This window comes from Trifolium pratense, linkage group LG6 (assembly GCF_020283565.1).
Source record: "Trifolium pratense cultivar HEN17-A07 linkage group LG6, ARS_RC_1.1, whole genome shotgun sequence".
Taxonomy (NCBI): Eukaryota; Viridiplantae; Streptophyta; class Magnoliopsida; order Fabales; family Fabaceae; genus Trifolium; species Trifolium pratense.
Window position 1 is genome coordinate 39,870,563 of NC_060064.1, and position 20,122 is coordinate 39,890,684.

Consider the following 20,122-nt stretch of genomic DNA (forward strand, 5'->3'; position numbering starts at 1 on the left):
TAATGAGCTTGACACATCCACAAAATTTTGACCAAATTGAGTTAGGGATTAAAATTCAAAAAAATAAAAAATAAGGGGATAAAAAAGTTGGCTTTTAAAATAGGGGGATCAAAAGTTCAGGTTTTTTAAAATATGGGGATCAAAAAGTTACTTTTAAAATAGGGGGATCAAAAGTGCATTAAAGCCATTTTATTATGAATATCATTACTATGTTTATGTGTCTGACTTTTTATTAATCAGTTAATTATTGAGAAAAAAAAAGAAATTAATTTGTATTGTAGAAGACAATAGAAAGCAAAGTGTATACCAAAAATAATAGAAAGCAATGAAAAGAAATCAACACCGAACCGATCTGCAATAGCGCCTGCAACCCCAACAGCTCCCACCGCATCACTCGTCTGCGCCGCTCCGACACGGCTAGTAGCAGTGACCTCGATTTTTCCCCGCCACGCCACAATAGCGGCCGCTTTTAACAACAGAGTTCGCAACTATGCAATATGAATCTTGTGTTTGGAATAGTACTTTAGCATAAATGCTATGTGACAATTTTTAAGTTTTGCTTTTAGTTTTACTCTAAAAATTGGTTGTATTCAAGGGTTGTCTGACAGCATATACATACATTTGACTTAAAGTTAAAAATTTAGTATTGCCTAGCTACTAACTCATGTTTAAAATAGTGCTAACTTATCTTTTTGTATACAAACCGCATAAGTGAGAATTTCAAGGAGTATACATACCTGAGGAGAGAGTCCAAGGACTATATCTTCAAGCTACTAATTCCAATTCAAAGTCTAACACTTATTCAATTCCTAAACACTCGAGCCTAAAAGTTACAGCGCCAAAGACAAGAAAAGAAAAATAGTTGACTACGAAGTGCAGACTCAGAATAGCCACCGAACTAAATGAAAATGAAAAATGCTTGTAGTATACATTACCCAAACACTTAATTCAGATACAGGAAAATTTATTTAGTTTGAACTGAAAAGTATAAAATAGTTTAATAAGTATAGGACAAGGCAAATAAGTATGGTTAGGCTATTCAGAATTCGACCACTGTCAGCTCTATCCCTTAAAACACATTAAATACATGGCATAGCTGAGTTGAGGTGCAAGTAGATTAGCTGAGTTGACGTTCAAATAGATCTAAGGGTTACATCCCTGCAAAAAAATTAACTAACAAGATGTAGCCAACAAAGGACTAGCCGTTGTCTCTTTCAGCCAAAACTTATTTCCCCTTAGTTTTAACGTTTTTCAAAGTAGGCTATACTTGACCAAAAAAAAAAACCAGTTCACACACCTCAAAGAAAGAACAATAAACATGATTCCAATTCAAAAAACATGGCTTACCAAAAAACGGAGCAGTAGCTGCCAAAATGGCCAGAGTTGAAGCCTTGCTAGCTAAGAAAGCTGCACGTAATGAAACTGTGCTTATTAGGAATGAATGAATGAATGAATGATAGCTCAAATATAAATGTTGTGGATATGCATTGTTCACTTGCTTCATATCCATGGAAACAAGGACTTCTAGATAAACAAGTGATCAAATTCATTCTCACTGATCTTATTCCCCCATAAAAATTCATCAGCCTCAATTTCTTCCGCCCTATGATCTTACCCACTGATACTATTCTGTCTCCATCTTAAGCCAGGTGTGTAATGGTTGAACTCTAGCACCACTGTGTCTGCAACATTCAACATATTTATCATCATATAAACTATAATTAAATCTTAAGAAAACCATTTCAGGGATTGGATATAAATATAACAAGGCTCGTACGATAATTCTTTAAATTTTCATCTTAGCATCCTATGTAAATTTTTTATAAAACTACACCAAAGGTCCTTTCATTTAATTTAAAGTTTCAAACAGGAAAGTGTCCACTGTGTTGGCGGAAAAGATGACATACAATAATAATGTTCTAGGCAATTATATTCTCCCCTATAAAGTAATAATAGTGGTCAATCTAGAATAGCAAGTAGTCCACATTTAGACATATTCTCCAGAATATAATAATAATAGCGGTCAATCTCAAATCAGCATACGATAATAATGTTTATTCTATCATCAAAATTCCTAGGCAATTACTTTATTAACTCACCACTACTATGCCAGCGGCTAGAATTTTCATTTGATTCCAAGTGACCAACACCAGATCACCAACCTGCCATAACGGTAGAAATTCATTTCAGGTTAATAAAATCATACTAATATGAAGTCTACAAAGTCTCTTTTACTGATCAAGGTATTGGAGAATGGAGATTAAAATTTAGAAGTGTACAAAACCAGAAGCAGAAGCATTTAAACGTGCAAAACCAGAACGTATAATTATGCAAAAATGCAATGTGCACAACCAGAAACCAGAACTAAATGAATTTAAATGTGCAGAACCATAACGCAATTATGCATAAACAAGAACTCAATGAAGAACATTACTCATGCAACCAACACAACTTCATTAGAACAAAACCTTGAAGCTAAAAGGATGTTGACAGTGATAATGAGGACTGTACCTTTCAGCATGCAAATCTTTCTTTCAATTCTTAAATGTGGTTCTGCACTTCAGGGAGCACAAAAGCTAGTCAATCTAAATAGAAAAAGACAGAATTAGAAAGTATCGAACTTACAAACTCTATTTTGGGAATCTACTATATTGAAATTTGCATATACACTAAAAAATCCAAATGTGAAAATTTGAGTGAGGATATAAACGAACCAATACCAATCAATACAATAAGAGTGAAAAAAGAAATGACTTTGAGGAGGCTGAACATGCAGTATTTCTTCCTTACGTAAACACCTGAAAACATAACCATATTGTTTTTAAAGAAAAGATATATATAATCTTATCTGTTCTAAGTGGAAAGAAATAACACCAATTCTCAAAACTCGAAAATAGCAAGTATTATTCAAAGATACCCACTCTAGTTTATAAATTATGTTCAAAGTCAGAGTATTACAGCCCTATATCGATATAGAAAAAAACACGCCATTTTAGTGGGCTTTTTAAGCCATTTAGCGGGGGTTTACAACCTGCGCGGATGGTTTTGCGGGAGTTTTGAAAACTGCCGCTTATTAGAATCCCATAGTATATCTGCAGGGGATTTCAAATCCAATAAAACTCGTTGAAAAAAAATCCAATCCATCCATTATGGTATTTTAATGGATGGATATTCATCCGATCCATCTACTAATTTTTTTTTATTTTTTAATAGCATATTAATTTATTAATTAAATAGATTATTTCATATTTTAAAAACAAATTTTGTCATTTTTTAATGAAATGGTGTAAAAAGTAAAACAACCCAAAGACTAAGCCCAAACATTATTTAGGTAAGCCCAAATCTTTTTTCCCCCTATTTTTATTTATTTAATAATAGAATTTAATAAATAATAATTTAAGGTGGTGGTGGCAGCTGATCAACGGCCAGGTCAACGGCGGACCTCCGGCGCAGGCACGGCAGGCCACAGCGGCGGTGCAGATTTTCAGGCAATCCACGGCGGCGGGCGGCAGAGCTCCGGCGGCCAACCACCACCTTCCACCTCTCTTTTTTATTTTAATTTAATAATAAATATAATACATCAATTATTATTTTGTTTTAAAATTTAAAAAATCTGTTTTTTGTTTTTTTTTATAATAAAAAATTCTGATTTTTTTTAATAATTAAAATCAGTATTTTATTTTAAACAAATAAATTAGTTTTAAAATTTAATCCTTTTTTAAATAATAAAAAAATTAAAATAAACCAATCCATTGGATTTTAAAATTAAGGTGGATGGATTCAATCCAATCCATTAACTAAATGGATGGATTTGATCCGATCTATTAACTAATTTTTTTACTTATGGATGGATTGGATGGATAATGGATAAATGGATTTTTTTGACACCTGTAGGGATTTGGATAACAGCTGGTATCCTGTTCCAACTGCGGCGGTTGGGGTCGCGGAAGTTTCAAACCCCCGCAATTGATAAATTTGTGTAAAATATTACAAAACCAGATTTGCGGTGGAAATGGTTAAATTTGTGTAAAAAAATATATATCACAACCAAAACATTGATTACAAATATAATCTCAATGACATAAAAATTAAACACTTACCAAATGATGAAGGAAAATTGAATCATTATATGGTGGTGTGTCTTCTAAGTATCATAATAAATAAAAGTATATATAACATGTACGAGTTTTTATCTTAAATGAAACATACCAACATAAGCAAAGAATGGTCCTGTCAAAAAAAAAAACATAAGCAAAGAATGGCAGCAACAATTGCAGGTGGGATAGATGCGAAAACTGTTCCAAATTTTCCTAAATCGTGAAGGAAATGTTAGTAATTACTGAATCAAATTACAAACTTATCGTGTTTAACTGACTCACCAAAAAATGAAGAGAAAATCATGAATCCAGCAGACATCTGCACAACTCTTCTACTGCGGTAATGGTGTTGCACTTGCTTACCTATATACAAAAATTAAAGCTCCACTAGACTGTGATCCAAAAACACAGAATATACAATTTAAGAAAATCATTTTCACAAGAAAGAATAACAATTAATCAGAAACCAAATCCTATTCCAATTTTAAAAAGAGAAAATCAATGAACGGATATAATTCAATCTCATTCGCTAAAGTATAAAGACACTAGGTGGATGCAACTTGAAGGAACTCTGCCTGGGATACTAATACTAGAAAATAAGCTCCGGCAGACCAATCTCTATACACTTAGCAACCTACACCCACACAAGCATCAATGTTGAAATTTTAGTTGATCAATGTTGAAATTCTAGTTGATCAATGTTGAACATGACCAGTGTAAGTGTAAATACGAGTAAAAGGCTTACCCCTGGAAAACCAATGGAACTCGTGTCACCATCCAATCACAGATACGGTAAAGCATTAGTTCCACTCTTTACCACAGTCACTGTAAACAAAAACCAATTTCCAATAATCATCTGAAATTCAAAAGGTTATCAAAATTTTCATCTTTATTACCTTTGCAATAAGTAAATTTGAGCAGGAGTTAACAAGAGTTAAAGGCTGCTAAGAGTTACCAGGTTTGCCAATTGTCTGACACCAAATATTATTAACTTGAAAACCAATCACAAACTCAATCCTGATTCAAAATTAAACTGAACTATTAATCTATATAAAATGTGAACATTATTTAACATCTTCCAAGCAAAATCATGATAACACAACATTATAATAACTCACCGTTCTCATGGCATGACCGAAACTTCTTTGAGAAACAACTGTTCAAATAAGGTTTGTGTAACAAAATATCTTTGTTAATAGGGGGATGACTCAGGTGAGAACACTTTGTTATTGTGAGAAATGAAAACAACTGTTCAAAGATAAGAAGTTTCTCACAATAACTTCTTTGAGAAGCAACTCGGAGACCCTCATTCCTGTTAACAAAGATAAGGTTTGTGTAACAAAATATTTTTTCAAAATACTTTTTTTTTTAAAAAAAAAAGCAATGACAAAGAAATTATGCTTTCTAAACGCTATGTAACTATGAAATAAAAGCTAATTGAGAAAACTCAGCAATAGCAGCTTCACCTAAATATGTACCAGCGTCACATTTTCTAATCTACAATGCCACAAATGAGATGGCACTCATCAACATCCCCCCGAGTTATAGCGGCATTTACATCACAGAAACCATAATACAAACAAATTAACAACCTCAATGGCTTCCAGGGAACACCACAGGAAGGATATAATAAAAAATGATTTCCACGAAGAAAAAAAAATTGGGTTAATGTATGCGCTGCACTGTTAAAGGTCATTGAATCTTCTGAGATTCTAGAATTTATAATAATTCTCAGTTAGCACTTCCCAGTAGAACTATAACTGACTACCCAACAGTTTTTTGATTACTCTAACAATTATAGCACATGCAAAAATATCACAGCAGAAAAGATACAGCAAAAACATGCAATACACTATCAAATACACACACAAAGATAGATACCCTCAAATTTCAAATATGCAATTCATATTTGACATTAGGTAGCATCTAAAGCACACTTCAGTTCTATAATTTTTTATGCAACATTCTATAAAATATGCAGGAAAGCAGTAATGCTTGACTACCATACATACTAAGCTACTATCACACAGATGCCCATATAAAATGCAATATAATACTGTCAGTCTTGACTAGGGGTGTCAAAATGGATGGATTTGGATTGGATTGCTCTTGGATGGATCAAAGTAACCCATTAATCCATTAAAATCCATCCATTAGAGATGAAATCCATCCATTATCATCTTTCCAATGGATGGATATCCAATCCATCCGACAAAAATAATTTAAATAATTTCATAAAAAACTAATAATTGGAATTTGTAATTAAATATCATTGTTTAATTTATTTGTGCTGTTTTATAGTAAAAACAGAAAGAAAGAAAAATTATGAAGATTATCCATTGGATTTTTTAAAAATTGTTTGATGGATCAAATCCATCCATTTAGTTAGATGGATGGATTGGATGGATGTAAAATTGATGGATTAATGGATAAAATTGACACCCCTAGTCTTGACATTAAAAGTGCTTATGAAAATAAGAGCATGCAATTTTGATACCTCTGCAACAACAAAGAAATATCAGCAGCTTCGGCCTTCGGGTGCCTTTCGCTGCTTTTGAAGACCATAAATTTGGCATGATACAACATAAGTAAACTTCAAATCTGCTTGTGCCCGTGATTCACGTGATGATTCAAAACCTTGACTTGTAATGAAGTTGTTCTGAGAATAATTGTCCACTATTGATACAGCCGATGTCAGCAAATATACATGCCAAGCTTAATTAGAATAATGTTTTTATTTAATTACCTCCCAGAGATCTGCTCTCCAGAAAGCTCTGCAGCATCAAAGCCCTCCTGTAATACATCATACCACGCACTGCAAATCAAAAGAGGAGGAGATTGAAGAAACATTAGCACAGTGTTCAGGGAAGAAAAAAAATTACTGGAAATACACTATATATGCATAAAGTCATGTCAAATGGAAACACAAACTTATACAAACAGGAATTGGCAAGGAATTATAACCTGTTCTAGCCAGAGTCTGCCCTTGATAAGATGCCCAAAAACGAAGTTCCAAAGCGTCACTAGAATTTTCTTGAAGTTCTGCATCCTCAGTTGACAAATCTCGGCCAATTCTTTCAAAAAATTTGACCCACTCATCTGCAATGTAAAATAATTGAATGTCAATCCCAAAATAGCAAGGTTCATCGTAACAAACATGTCCATCTCCTATCCACTAAGAGCTATAATTTTTCAAACAGTTCCCTCTTGACAGAAAATTAGCAAGATAAATTTACTTCCCCTGTTGCGTTTTTTTTTTTGCTCCAAAATTGACTTAAGAATGGGAAAGGGGAACACGATAGGGTAATAATGAAGTTATAAGACATAACGATTAATGGATCAATCTTTTAAGAGTCAAAAGTAAATACAACTCTAACAAGGACGGAAACAGCGTGCATTCAGTCAATATTTTAGAAACATAACACTGTAATAGTGTTGTTCTTCGAGAAGAGAAAAAGTCCAATTCTATGAGGAATGAAATGATTGTATTGTTGTTTCTTTCTGTGATACAGATTATAGTATTTATACAATGCAAACGAAAATAACAGGAAATTCAACCCACACTAACTGTTTCAACTGACCTAACTGCCAGTACAGAAAGTAAGCAAAACTTTCAATTTTACATCATGAATATACTCTGATACATTGAGTACTGAGAACTCTAAGAACTCTAACATTGACATTTTCAAAAGGGGAATCAAAGAGAAAAGAAACATTACCTGGAAATATCTTTTGAAGATAGAATAGAATAGAAATTCCATCTTCATTCTCCTTTTTCAATTCAGATGTACTATAAAGCACAGTTTCAATATAGTATGGAGTGAAAACACTGACAAATAAAACACAATCAACAAATGTTAATATTAAGAGAGATAGAATTAACACAATAAAGTATAAGTATATGCATGTGCACTCATACCTGAATGGTAATGTTTCACTAACAGGTTTTGCCCTGGCTTCTAGATTTTTTGGAACATTAGCAGCAGAGTCCTTTACGGCAAGCAGAAGAGATAACCGCTTCTCAAGCTCTTTCTACAAAAAGAAACCATATAAATTACATTATATGTATAAACAGTGAAAAAAGGACTATCAAAATCACTAGTGTCTTAGAAGATCTATTCCTTGTCTGATGGGCTACAGAATGAGAATCACACAGCAATGTTAAACCTATTAATTTATGATTGTTTCCCCTATCTCATGTAGATAACTAAGTTACATATACAAATAAACATATAAATAAATTCCAAAATTCTAAATCTCTTAGACATATGAATGCACAAATAAAGAAATATGATTCTAACTCTACTGAAGAAACATGCATAATATTCTCAATTGACGAACATAAAACATTAAAACTTCGGAAACAAGTGATGACACCCAAATTACTGGTGTGATTAGATGAAGATGCAAAATGGGGGGCTGAACTGGCAACACTTCCAGCACTTCTCAACCATTGTGGAACTAAAGCAGGTTCACTTTTTTGCATAATGAACACTGAACATGATCAGAATCAACCAATAAAAAGCAAAACCACCTTCACCAGCCCCAACCCTAGAACAGCACTGTTATTATATTCTGAATACTAAACTAAACTACTCAATCCAATTCTCTCATCTCATTTTCCTCTGTCTAACCCTAAAAAATTAATCACATATTCAAGACTCCAACCATGCCGAACCGAAATCGGCACCTCAACAAACCCCAATCTTGTAACAAAAGACAATACCGTAAAAGCTTCTCTAAACCTCCATCTTCAATTAGAAAGATGGATTCAAACAAAACCTTGAAAACTCAGAATAGCATAATCTCTCTCAAAAGAGATAAAGTATTCAAGAAAACAATCGATTAAACAAACCAAACAAAACCATCCAAGAATTAAGCACGATTGAAAACCCCAAAAAAAAATTATCGCTATCGCCCTATTAGGGCGAAGAATGCTCATCGTAAACAGAAACCCTAGAAGTATACGCACGTGCAATAAAACTATTCCAACACCTAGGGTTCCGGAGAGAGAGAAATTTGGGAATTGGAAATTGAAAAGAAAAAAAGAAAAGGAGAAAATAGAAAATATTATGATGATTTATGATTATGTAGAATGTGTTTGGAAGAGCAATAGTTTTATTGCGAAGTGTTGTTGAATTAGGAGATTCTATGTTTTGGGAATGAGAGATGGAAATGGAAATAAGAAAAGAAGCGAGAAAGAGAGCGTTGTTGTTGTTGGAGAGGGTGGAAGTTAGAAAAATAGAGTTTTGTTTTTAAATTTGTTTTGTGATGAGGAGTTTTGTAGAGAAAATGGCAATCACAATTTTCTTTCATAACAAGCTGACACGTATGCAAAAGGTATATCAAGGGCTCATATTTATTCAATCAAATAAATTTATTTAAAATATAAAAAACTGTTTTTGTTTTTAAGATTCATCATTCCCTTCGATATTAGCTACTTTAAAAAGAACACGCTGAGATTTTTCTTCGGGAACTCGCTTTGATCCCTACCACTGCCATTTCTTTCTCTTTTTTGTTTTTTTTTTTTTGTATATTAAAAATTTGACTCATGAGTCGTGACTATTTTTTCCCCAAAATCTAACAATTTTTTATTTGTGCATACTATGCTTGCTTTACATAATAAATAATAATAAATTGATTGATTGATACATTTACATATTTATATTTTCGCCCTCGAAAATTACGCTACTAAAACAACTCCGGATAACTCCTGTATCCGACCCTCCAACGAAACGCTCAAAACGTTACACATTACCAAATTTGACAAAATTAGTTTATCCCATCCAACAAAATTTTTGTCTATTTATCAACAAGAGATCAAGGACGGCCAGTTCCTCAATTTGTCGATGGATAGTCAACAATCATGATATCGGCATAAACCATTCTTATCAAACCGCTAAAACGTCAACTTCGCACGAAATATCCATAGATTCTCATTCTACGGCCTAACAACGTTACCCTAAAATAGGTACAACCAATCGAACACACTCCGAAAAGATACATCCGTGGAATACTTCCACAACTCCATAATTCTCATAAATCTTTGATTCCCTCATGAATCACTTAACTGTGCTACATCACTTATTCATATTCGAATTTTATCCCAACTTATCACTCGATGACCACCATTCTAAATCTTCCCCGACACATTCTAGAAATTATCGTTTCTAACCGTCAAATTCCTTTTCTCACATATCTCCAATCATTGAGTTGAATCCCAATACGACTATTATGTTCCCAAGTAATCTTTTAACCAACATTTGCATTCCTTAACGCAAACATTTTCCAATACCACTTCTCCTTAATCTTTTAATAATTCACTACTTCAAAATTAGGCCACTGCCTAAAAATTGGTTCTCCAAACAATCATAACTTCTATTTCGTTGATTCCAAAACGACATTTTCAATTCGCCCACAATCCATCTATTCATGTTCCCCACCATCTTGCATTGCAATAAGCGTACTATTCTTCTCTGTTTATTCACCCATCGGTTTCCTATTCACCTCTGACCTCTACCAATCATCATCTCTCTATGGACAGCTATCTTTAAACTCCTCCTTAGTACATTCAATCCCAAAATCAAACTCTTGAATTAAATCCACAAAGCTCCAAATACTCGTCATACGATCTAATCCCATCCATTAAATTTTAATCAACCTTTGTCTTAGTACTCTTACTAATGACTCCTTGTCTACTCCCAATATGACATCTTTAGAAAATTTCCAAAATTCTCGCCCAAAAATACATTCTAAGTTATACACCAAATCACTACCGTTCCATCATTCCTGATGAAACAATTTAAAATCCTTTACTTCATTGTCACCGATTGTGACCATACCACATCAACATCCACGATGCATCTAACAACACTAGTCTCCACTGACCTTCCTATTCCATAAATCCAAATTTCCTAGTAAATACTTACTTACTCTTATCTTGTGGGCACTACCAATGCTCTCCGACACTTACCTTAGGCATCGCTTTCAACTCCAAACTCTATGTGCTCAAACACAACATCTACTCATGTGTGCGGTAATCCTTTTCACAACTCTCACCTAACACAAGTCACTTCCAACATGACCTCCTATTACTCATTCTCTGCACGTTCTTCAACGGCTAACTTTCTTATTTCACATCATTCTAAGACGTTACTACTCACTTAGCTTCATCTCAACCTCCAAGAATTTACGATCTCGCTCGACATGCGACACTAATTGTCCGGTCATTATCCAAATCCAATTATTTCTCTTCGACAAGCCTCTCACAAAATCCTCCGAATCGTTATCCTACTTCCGTCTTTGAATAAACTCGATTATTCATACAATCCTTACTTCAAATGATTCAACAATCATACTCATCCTATCACAATGCCTCTTAATTCCTTTCTAATCTCATTTGAGAATTCACATCTTTTTTATGATTAATTACCACCAACGGTGCACTAATTTTAATATCTATTTCTCAAGCTTCTCAAACCTCTTCTAGAAATCACCTCGCACACTAGGCTTAGAACTCCGAATTGTTCAACCAATTCAACCTACTACCATATGCACGACTCACATAAAGCTTCTTACTCAAGAATCCGGTACAACATCCGATCCACTTGGATGACAACTTACTTCAAAATCATCACCTCCTCAAGAATCTTAATCACTCCCTCTTCCTCATATTCGACTCCTTTCGATCAAACAGGTACTTCAACTTTGGTCCACAAAACACGCCTCCATACTTTTAGTGCAACACATGATCTCCAACCGTTCCGAATACTCTTCATCTTACTTAACCAATATCACCGACGCTCTTGCGGCTAATCACTTGGTCTGACAACTTCTTCTCTAGTAATTTCTCACAACTTGTTGCTCCCGTTCATTCCACTTCGAACAACGTCACCAACTCCTGAATATTCCGCTTCAAGAACATCTCTACTCATCCAATCTTCTCACGTTCAAAACATCTCGGAGGGATATAACCTTCTCCCCCACTTACCTCAAACTCACTCGTACTCTTCCACTAGAACTTCCGGTGCTCACACCTAACGGTTCTATCGTCTCTAAACATATTCTTCCTAAGAAGAAACTAGTATCGACATCGTTTACACGCATGTCGCATACAAGGGACAAAACCTAACCCACGATACCTAAACACTTACACAAAATCATGCAAGCATCCAAGTAACCTATACTTCCCTCACTTTTCAAAGTTAGGAAATCAAAACAACACAAGAAAATGAATATTGCATAGCAATAATTCATATTCACATTTATTCTAGTCCTAACAAACACAAGAAGACAAGAATCTCACAGTCAATCAACCTAGGATAAGACATCAACAAAATAAAATTCTTGCATGGCTCCCTCGCTTAGCAAAAGCTAGCGAGCTCCCGGCGAGACAAGTCAAAAACATTCACAGGATTTAGCAAGACTTAGCGAGACTCAGTGAGTTTCATTCTTCGCCTAGCGAGCACATCCAAATATCTGGGTGCTCTGATACGGTTTTGAACTTACGCTCACTAAACTCTCGTTTTCTCGACTCACTGATCCACAAAATCCAAAACATCAAGCATATAACATCATTATATACTTGAAAGTACAATTAGAATCACGCATCAACAATCAAAACATAGAATCGTGAGACCTTCACGTTTTTACTCATAAAATTTATAGTAATTCAAGTTCCTAGTATTAGTCTAGTACATGTTATAAACAACCATATAACAAACACATACCAGGACACATTAATATCCTAATCTTCTCACCATTTTGAAAAAATAAATTTTTTACTCGCTCAAAAGAAAATAACTTTATATTTTCAACAAAATCTTCAAGAAATAATACTAGTTTTTTTTTAAAAAATTATTTCAAATCATTACCACATGCAGTTTTATATCATGTCGGATCGTCACATGCAGTTTTACATCATGCCGGATCATCACATGCAGTTTATATCATGCCGGATCATCACATGCAGTTTTATATCATGCTGGATCATCAACAATTAGCAATAAGCATCAATCCATCAAGTTTAAACTACAAAAAGGTTAAACTCTAAGCATATACAACTATTATAAACATAGAAGTATAGCACTCACACCATTACTCAACAAAAGAATGGATCGATTAATCCAATTCACACCACTCATAGTTCCTAAATGAACAACATAAGTGATTTCACAAAACAAACACAACAAAATTGTTAGACAAGCACGACTGACACACAATACTCACTTGGTCTGACTGCACAGACCTGCTCTGATCGACACATAACCCACACAGTCCGAAGACAACGAGGCTCTGATACCAATTGTAACACCCGAACCCATTATTTAATAAAATTCTACCTTTATAAATCTTTTTCAAAATACTCGGCGGAAAAATCAAAGTTAATTATTATAAAAGTCATGGTTCGAGCATTACATTCTTCAATCAAAATAATACTAATGTAGTTAATTAGTAAAAATGATTGTTTATACAAATATTTGAATCAAATAATATATTTATTGATTATACAAAACAACCTAGACAATAGACTTTATATACAATATAAAACCCTTTTTCCCGTGTCACAATCAGAACAGAGCTTCACCGACGACTCGACATTGATAACCACAAAACCTGTGAAATATGGACCCCCAACGGTCCAGCACATAACACATAAAAGAGAGTTAGATAACATACTCAAATATACAAGTGTAAGTAAATGGTACTTAAACACTTCCTCATAAAAACATGCATAATCATACATTATACATATACATCACCATCATTCATGCATATTCATATATCATGCATATACTTCATTTATCACATCTAATTAGGAGTTACAACCTAATTGTTCTCACACTTCATTTATAAGCATACATCATTAATCTCATTCAATTATAAGCTACGAAAGGTTATAACCAAGTATCAATCATAATTCACCAGATATTGAAGCCAATTACATTTAAAATCATCGGACAATCAACACATTGAGCAAGTCTAATAACAAATAGACAATTATCAACAATTCCAAACATAAGTGTCACATAACAATTATCACACTTAGCAAAATATGTGTCATATACCAATTATCACATAAATGCACACATATCCTAATGCATTCTAATGCTTCAACTTCATGCAATGTCACCCTAGACATATCTAATGCATGTGGTACCGTTTCGTCTTTATTATAGTATCTCACCTCTAATATTCGTCTTTATCGGATAAATATAATCCGATATCCGTCTTTATTGGAATATCCAATATACAACAACAATTCATGAATGCATGTATATAATTCATGAATTCACACTCACACAATTTAGCATTTTGCTCGTCATTTATTAAGTGAACATAATTCAACTTATGTCTTTATTAAGATACCTCTATCTTAATATACTTCCTTTACATCATCAAACAACATCAACAAGTCATCAACAATCATCAAGAAATCATCAACAATCATCAACAATACAATTAATCAATGTTATAAACCTTTAATTGCACTTAGAAACATCAACAAAATAAGTTCTAGTCTGTCATGGTGGCTGAGCGAAAGAAAGCCAGAGAAAGCTAGCAGGAACCCGTGGCTTCCTGGCTTCAACCAGAGAAAGCCAGGCCTCGCTGCAAGGCTGGCCCAGCCAGTACGCCAGCCACAGGAGCTCTGTTTTCGGGTTTGAGCATAAATCCACCAAAAAATCCCATTTTTGATGTTCCAAATCCCAAATAAGTTTGTTTTCACGCATATAACATGTATATAAACATAAAAGGACAGTTTATTTCACAAATCTACAACAAAACACATCAAAAAGTAGTGATTCTACACTTTTACTCAAAACACTCAAGAACACAATGTTCTTGAGTTTAATACTCTATAAATCCCGTTTTTATCCATTAGATTCGTTCATACATCATGATAAGAGCATGTTAAACATGTTATGAACCTTAGATTCGATTTCCATTAAGAAAATCCATCCAAAACTAAAACGAAAATGGGGTCGAGGAAGTTCGGGTGAGGAGAAATCGACATTCTCCCCTTCCTCGAGTCACCCACGAATATGAAATCTACTCTCTTACCTTGGATCGACGAACTCACGAAGATTGCTCCTCGAATCTCTCCTCCAAGCTCTTGCCCTAGCTCCTCTTGCTCTCCCTTCTCTCTAGCTCTCCACAAGAACAAGGAAAATGAACTTCTCTCTCTCTAACAAAGCCTCTTAAACCGCCCCCCACTTGGAGACAAGGCCCATTGGGCCTCAAGCCCACTAACTTGGTCCAACTCGCGTTAACTCTCACTAACTCGCGCGTTAACTAAAACTCTCGATAAATAACTTAAAGTTACTATCTTACTTAAAAACCACGTCACCAAATAATTAAACACTTAAATAGTGAATAATAAATTTGGGTCGTTACAGACTACAAGTTCAGAGAATTTCGTAGGAACAATGAATATTTTCTCAAGGTGTCTTTGGAGGGTGTGAAATCTTAAACATCGGTCGATCTGAATATTTTCACATCCGCTACTTATGTAGCAGATTTAGTTTGTTACTTATACTTAAGTAGCGGACATGGATAATTTGATAATTTAGCAGGGCGAGAGAAAACATAGGGAGCGCCAAAATAAATTCTCACTATTTAGACAGTTAAAAGTCGGTTTTTATAAAATTGAGTTAGACCAACTCTCAATTTTAAAATAGTGCAAACAACTAATATTTTATTCCACTTTCTCTTTGGTCTTTGGTCTCGACGTTCATTATTTTGTTTCACTTGCTCTCAAGTGGCTGAGACAACCTTAATTTATTTTGCCTCTTAATTTATTCATTCACTTCAACTCAAATCCCTACTGAAGAACTCAAAAGAAAGAAACCTTGATCACAACAGAAGAACTCCTTCACTGTTACTTTCTGCTCTGTATGTGTAAGTTTCAATTAATTTCAATTTGGAGCAAAATGAATTGTGAAGTGACACTGTTTTTGAAATTGTTGAATACATTTTTATTATTTTTTTTGGGAGAGTGAAACAACTAATGTTAATTGTGTTAGTTTCGTTCCTAGCTGAATCTAAAGCTACACTTTTTAACCCTTAGTTCAAATCAGTTGTGGTGTGGTGTCCACCCAGTTTAATTATATTTTTATCATTAACCTACCTTTATTTTCTTTTTGTAATATTTCAATAGATTTAGGTATAATTTGATCCATAACTGCACCACAAATGCGATACTAATTTCTTACATGCGTGCGGTCGTGTAGTCAATTGTTAAGGACCCTATAGTAGTACTCAAATCTTATACTTCATTGAAACTATATACATTGCAACTAGACTAAAGTTATAGATGCTTATTACTATTAATTTGAATATATACTTCCTTATTTGATCTAACATTCCACAATTATGATGTAAGGTGAGAAGGCCTGTACGGCGCATGTAATGTTTTACAAACATTATTTCTCTACGGAGAAGTTATGGAAATAATTTTTGTATAATTTTTTTTAGCTGATTTCAATAGGATCATTCACTATCCTTCATAATCTCAAACCTTTTTTAATCCTATACCTAGTTTACTTAGTTAACTGATAAACTCACTATTCAATGTTTAGGGAAATTTCTAAATGAACCTATGGTACAAAAACCATCTGAATGTAAAATCAATTATGAAAATAAACAACAAAGAGTGTGTTTTAAGAGGATTACATGTGCCTTAACTCGCAAGGAAACTTAAAACGAAAGTTCATATGAAATTACAAAAAAGTGCATGTTTATTTGATGACAAGAACAAAACAACTTAAAATCCTATAATTCCTCTTGGTGCCACTACAATAGGACTTCTAACAGTGTGTGTTCCACCATCTTCAATCCAAACAAGATCCCCAAATGAAACTCTTTTCTTCTTGTACACAACATACTTTATGTTTATGTTAATGTAGTAACTTTGTTTCTCATTTCTATAACTGAAATCTAATATATCAGGTGACACCGTCACCACACAACCTTTGGGTTGTATCACTTTAGCTTTATATGTAGCAGCACCATTTCCAACATTGGTAACAGTTCTCTTAAATTTGTGAACCATTGATGTTGTTTTATTGCTATATAATGCTATAAATGAAGGGTAATTAAGATCAAAAGAAGGGTTTTCACAATCATAAGAACTTGATCTTGTAATTGTTAAAATTTGCGTCTTCGTGTACTTCAACGCACAAAGAAGATTAACATAGTCTTGTGGTGTAGCATCATATATCAAACCTGGATTCATTGCTCTATTAGGATCAATCTCACCCGCACCAATAGCTAGCGGAGAAGCATATTGAGAAGGGTACGCATTATCCCGTATAGGATTTTGCGTATTATCCATAGGATTAGCTGTGGTTACTAATGCAGATCTTATAGCAGCCGCACTCCATTTGGGATGTGTTGATTTGAGAAGAGCAGCAACACCTGAAGCATGAGGACAAGCCATGGATGTTCCTGACATGAAATTGTAGTCATTTGATAAGAACACATTTGTGCCGATTCTAGCTGATGGTTTAGTAGGAATATAAGCTGCAAGAACTCTAGAGCCAGGTGCCATTATGTCAGGTTTCAAAATCCATGGAAAGTAATGTGAAGGACCTCTTGATGAGTAATGTGCTGCAGCTGGTGCTGGATTTATTCCAACAAATGTTTGTTGAAACTTAATGCTTGCTGTTGGATTTTTGTTACTTTTTGCATATTTGATCACAGATTGTGCATCTTTTGGCTTGATTACAATAATTGGAGAGTAAACATTTCCTAAATCAATTAAATCAGGATTATCTGAGACAAAAATTGCTCCTAACACACCTGTTTCTGCAACAAGATTGATTTGGTCAAACACTGATCTTGGATTTGATATTGAGTCATCATCACAAAGAATGATAGCTTGTTTGTAAAGTTGAGATAAGAGTTTCATTGAGTTGCATGAAGATAAAGTGTTATTGTGAACAAGTGGAAGATTTTCAACTATAGTAGCATTTGATGGAAACAAAGTCCAGCCTATAATGTTTTGACCATTTCCCAAAACAAGAGTGCCAAAAGTTCTATCAACTGTGCCTGCAGCAACAGTAATGAGCCAGGGGATACCATTGTGCAAGGTTCCAAGGTCAGGTCCTGCATTACCTGCTGAAGATGAAACAACAATCCCTTTTTCCATAGCTGCAAATGAAGCTATTGCTATAGGATCTTCATAAAGTGGAGCATCATCAAATCCCATTGAAATTGAAATCACATCAACACCATCAATAATTGCTTGGTCCATTCCGGCCAAAACATCAGAAGCCAAAAGACCCTCTTCCCAAATCACTTTGTACATAGCAAGCCTAGCTTTTGGTGCAATGCCTCTTGCTACTCCTTTAGCATAACCAAAATAAGAAGCGCCGTTAACATAGTTACCTACAAGTCCCAAGACGAAAGCTCGGTTAGTGAGCTGACAGATATCGAAGGAGTAGTAACCGGAAAATCAAGAGTTCAAACTCTAGAAACTAACATAAACTACCAAGTCTATGTTTGGTATCACGGTTGGTATGTCAGAATCACGGTGATCCACTGTGATTTCATAACTTCTGCAAAATCATGGTGGATTGTCGTGATACCAAACACACTCTAACATTTGCCTATAAAAAAAAATAGTTACCTGCAACAGTTGATGATGTGTGAGTTCCATGTCCTACTATATCTCTAGCCGAGTTCATGTAGATTGATGTAACATTTGGATTTGAAGCAATCACACCTTTGTTGAAATACCTAGCTCCAATCAATTTGAAGTTACACATAGAGGTATTGAATTCTTGGCCAGATTCACATGTTCCTTTCCATTTGTTTGGAATTTTCTTTGTCATGCCATGATCTTTAAAGCTTTGACTCTCTGGCCAAACACCAGAATCAATAACACCAACAATGATATCGTCTCCGAAATTTGAAGCATGCCATAGTCCACTTGGAGAATCTAGGGAAAGAAATTCAAAGGTATGTGTGGTGTCAATGGTTGCAGTTCTGTCTTGATATGCTGCAACAAAACCATCAATGTTGTTAAGAGTCTCCAACTCATTTGAAGATAACACTGCACTAAAACCATACATGGCATTATCATAGGTGTAAACTAGTTTCTTATGTGATTGATAATCATGATCATCAAGTAGTAATGTTTTTGATTTTAAGGAATTAATGGTGGATTTAAACCATTCATGATGAGTTGTGAAGACTTTAGGAGAGAAAGATTTGTTCATGTGGATTATATATGTGGCAGTATTAGCATTGCTATGAAGGGTTAATAGAAACAAAGGAGTAATGAGAAGTGAAAACACAAAGTTTGGCTTCATTGATTATTTTTGCAACTAAACAATGAAATGTTGTTTTAGCTCTTTGATTCCTCTGATCATAAATAAGACTATATAGGACTTGTAATATTTTTGGAACTAAACAAATAAATTAGTGTTGGCTCTTGATTCCCTTATATTGATCCTTTATGAATTGAAATAACGTGAAATTTAAGGCTGTTTAATTTGTATAATTCAATATTGAAACAAAAATAAGATGTGTTGTTTCAATGAGAGTTGGGTATAGCATAAGAGTTTAGACTCCTACAATATAATAAATTAATGTAAGAATCTTAACGAGGTACTTGCATTTTGTATCCGACACACCTTAAATATGAGAAACCAACAAAATATGAGAGAGTATGAATAATGTTTTTTTTTTTTTTTTTTGAAGACAGAGTATGAATAATGTTGACATTCATAACTTACTGAAAAACAAACGATGATTTTACGTACTTCCAATGGTTAAAAAATAAAAAATTAACTTTGTTGTGAATTAATCGACAACCAAATGAATAAATTTTCTAGGTTTTTTTTTATAAAAAATAAAAAACTTTGTTGTACATTTCATTTATAGGTTTGACTCCATATTCTCAAAATTAACTTTGTTGTGCAAATTAAACAAGTTTAAATGATTACCAAATAAATAAGTTTTTACAAAAAGAACCACCTCACCCCTATATTGTTTTGTTTTTTTAACTAACGAAAATAGAA

General features: G+C 34.0%; 1 protein-coding gene and 1 long non-coding RNA gene across 6 annotated transcripts in view; both read right to left on the bottom strand.

The window, feature by feature from the left end:
- LOC123888572 overlaps positions 1–5,411 on the bottom strand; it is a 41,749-nt gene extending 36,338 nt beyond the window's left edge. For 4 of the 5 annotated variants that reach the window (XR_006802200.1, XR_006802199.1, XR_006802203.1 and 1 more), the window contains exons 1-8: positions 5,216–5,405; positions 4,843–5,114; positions 4,210–4,731; positions 2,721–2,798; positions 2,512–2,585; positions 2,100–2,162; positions 1,616–1,682; positions 308–1,407 (exon numbers count right to left, since the gene is read on the bottom strand). This is a non-coding gene — a long non-coding RNA (uncharacterized LOC123888572). Of the gene's footprint in view, positions 1–307; positions 1,408–1,615; positions 1,683–2,099; positions 2,163–2,511; positions 2,586–2,720; positions 2,799–4,209; positions 4,732–4,842; positions 5,115–5,215 lie in introns of all 5 variants that reach the window. The other variant, XR_006802201.1, reaches the window with a different exon arrangement.
- Positions 5,412–16,712: 11,301 nt separating this feature from the next.
- Positions 16,713–19,720, bottom strand: LOC123888118 (subtilisin-like protease SBT3). Its single transcript, XM_045937080.1, has 2 exons — positions 18,727–19,720; positions 16,713–18,485 (listed from the first exon to the last, which is right to left on the bottom strand). Exons 1-2 carry the CDS (start codon positions 19,409–19,411, stop codon positions 16,861–16,863), a joined length of 2,310 nt encoding a protein of 769 aa, XP_045793036.1. The 5' UTR covers positions 19,412–19,720; the 3' UTR covers positions 16,713–16,860.
- Between the last annotated feature and the right edge of the window lie 402 nt (positions 19,721–20,122).

Coding starts and splice junctions, on each gene's coding strand:
- LOC123888118 (XM_045937080.1), bottom strand. CDS start 19,411: ATGAAGCCAAACTTTGTGTTTTCACTTCTCATTACTCCTTTGTTTCTA. Junction 18,486..18,726: donor CACATCATCAACTGTTGCAG/GTAACTATTTTT, acceptor TGGGACTTGTAG/GTAACTATGTTAACGGCGCT.